This window comes from Caretta caretta, chromosome 9 (genome assembly GCF_965140235.1).
Source record: "Caretta caretta isolate rCarCar2 chromosome 9, rCarCar1.hap1, whole genome shotgun sequence".
Classification (NCBI taxonomy): Eukaryota; Metazoa; Chordata; order Testudines; family Cheloniidae; genus Caretta; species Caretta caretta.
In genome coordinates, this window is record NC_134214.1 from 42,814,510 (window position 1) to 42,817,370 (window position 2,861).

Consider the following 2,861-nt stretch of genomic DNA (forward strand, 5'->3'; position numbering starts at 1 on the left):
TTGATTCAGCCCAGGGGTATACAGGTTTCTATTAGCATACCCCAGCAGTGTAGCTCTTTGGTGGGGAAAAGGTGCCCACAATCCTGCTCCACAGTGAGTGATTGTAAAGCAAGGAAGGGGCACGCCCGAGACATGCTAGTTCAGAGCAACCTCAACCCACAAAGTTCATATGGAGTTCTGGATGCAAATATAGGGTCAGATTATGCAACCCTCATTCATGCTGAGAAGTACTTTACACATTGAGGAGTTCCACTTAAGTCAATGTGATTATTTGCAAAATAAGTCAATGTGAGTAAAGCAGGCAGTCCTAAATTTGTGCCTGCGATGTGGATAGGCAGAGGATCTCTGGCTCCAGGGCAGTCAGTCTGGAACCTTTGCTGACACTAAACCCACACAAACGCTTTTCAAGAAAACAGGAGACACCACTCATGGTTGGGATTTGTGTTACCATTTATAGGAAATAGTTTCAATTCTTATTTTTTACAACACCAAGACAAAACAAGATGCAAAAGGAACAATTAAGGAGGTGGTTCTTAGTACAGGTTTCACTGTAATTATATTTTCAAATAAAAAATTCCACCTATATTAATTGAGCCCCCACAGTTCCTATTGAAGTAGCTCTCTAGTAGGCAACACTTTCAGGTAACCATTTGGTTTTCAAATACAGTTTTGTTTGACAGTTAGTTAGAACTACTTTTATTTGGAAATTGATTTTTGCTGGTCCTTTGGATTGTGGCTTAAGAGAGAGAATTCAGTGAGCATCAGATGAAAACAATCTTCAAAATTAGCTAGACGTGGTCAGTTTTCAAAAGCTTTCCCCTTCTGCTCCCAGAATGATTGAGACGCACAGCACTTTGATTAACTAACGTTGGTTGTTATCTTGGTCTCCTGAGGTGGGGATTTCAAAAACTCCTTAAGGACAAAATAATAGCAAATTGCATCCAGGCAGCAGTTGAGGTTAGCCCAGCAGAGGCTGATCTGAACAAAAGAGCGTATGATTTGCTGAAGATTGCTTGTGATGACCCCTTTTTTTACCAAATAATACAAGAAGAACATCACGTGGAAAGGGGTGAAACAGATGACAAATGTGGCTAGGTTTGCCATGACTATCTTCACTGATTTACTTGTGTCAGTAAGGGGATTGTCTGGCCTTCTGCTCCGTTTCAAGCATATGATGATCTGAACTGTGCAGAAGATCATTGCTATCAGGCTGCCAAAAAATGCAGTCTCCAAGGTGACAAGCACAGCTGGGTTTTGCCATATTTTATTAGAGAAGCCATAGAAGCACGTAGTGGGTGTGCTATCATGGAATTGGTAAGTAAAAGAAGTTCCGGCCCAGACACCCACACAGATGATGGAACAGACCATAGCAGCTTTCTTGGTGGATCTCAGGGAAATGGCTAAGAATGGATGTCGGATGGCGATATATCTGTCCACACATATACATGCAGAGATGAGAATGCTCCCATACATGTTCACAAAGTAGAGGCTTTCCAGGAATGAGCAGAATGCAAACCCCAAGTTCCATTTGTTCTGGGAGCCATAGGAAATGATTTTAAAAGGAAGGGTAAACAGCAGTAAGGTATCCAGAGTAATAAGTGACACCAGGTAGATTGTTGATTCTGTCAGCTTCCTGATCTTACAAAAGACAAACCACAAAGCCATCACATTGAACAGCAATCCCAGGACAAAGGTGGGAATGTACACGGTTATCTGGAACAGCTGCACATAACTTTCGATGGAGCTATTTGCCATATCTCCAGTTTTACTGAAAAATAAGGAAACATACTCATGTTCACATTGAAGAAGTCAGAATATAAATTTTAGAGCCTGATCGAAAGCCACTTGAGGTCAGTGGAAAGACTCCCTTAATGAACATCATTTTGTTTTAAATATGGGGACCACTAGATCCCACTGGTCCCACTTAAACATGCATAGACCTTATACTGTCTCCCTGCACAGAGGGGAATTTCACCCAAGCCATTTAAAGACACTATCCATTATTAACCATTGTTTTGCAGAAGACCTGTTGGGCTAGCTTTTCAAAAGAACGCTGTATATAAGGGAATATTAGGTTGTGAGCTCTTTTGAAAAACCGGTCCATAGACTCTATGGAAAATGGAGCTGGGTAAAATAGATGATAGAATTTTTATGACATTCTTCAACGGTTGGTTTGTCTCATTTTTACATCCTTGAAATATTTTGTGACAATTTGATGATCTCCCATTATGTATTTTATTGACTGCATATTGGCTTTTGTGCTAGCAGGTTGATTTAATTGAAATGTAAGATCATCGTGGGATAGCTTGTGGAACCCTCACTCACACTGAGAAGTCCTTTACTGTGCTATTGAATACTTGAGAAGTAAATTAGTAGTTTGTGTGAATAAGGGTATCACAAGCCAGTCCTATGCAATATTCAATACTGCTTCCAAGTGAAAAATGTCCATAGTCATTAATACTTAGTTTCTTCAAGGCAGGCACTTGAATCTATTTAGTACTTGCAAGAAACTTTACACTGGGATTCTCAGAGATGAAAAGCATTAGCTAATGAACATTGATGGAGCCATTTACCCAGCTGACTCTACAACTAATGAATATTTTTCATTAGATATAGTGTCTGGGAAATCCTGGATTCTATGTCCATGTCATCCTAAACAAGATTCTTGTTACTACCCTAGATCTACCCAGAGAAAATCCTGCTATTTTAGGAAGGGATTTTACACCAAAATCTGTTATATGTTTCCACAGAAAGAAAATATGTTAAAATAAATGGCAAAAGAACAACTCCATTCATTTCTGAAAAGATACCCCTTTACACTATGATCAAAGCAAAAATAGCTACGGTCTATTTAATTTACA

The 2,861-nt window shown here is 39.5% G+C and overlaps 1 protein-coding gene across 1 annotated transcript; it reads right to left on the reverse strand.

The window, feature by feature from the left end:
- Nucleotides 1-494: 494 nt before the first annotated feature.
- Nucleotides 495-1,755, reverse strand: LOC125642452 (G-protein coupled receptor 55-like). Its single transcript, XM_048863861.2, has one exon. The coding sequence runs from the start codon at nucleotides 1,753-1,755 to the stop codon at nucleotides 859-861; it is 897 nt and encodes a 298-aa protein (XP_048719818.1). The 3' UTR covers nucleotides 495-858.
- Nucleotides 1,756-2,861: the final 1,106 nt, after the last annotated feature.

Coding starts and splice junctions, on each gene's coding strand:
- LOC125642452 (XM_048863861.2), bottom strand. CDS start 1,755: ATGGCAAATAGCTCCATCGAAAGTTATGTGCAGCTGTTCCAGATAACC.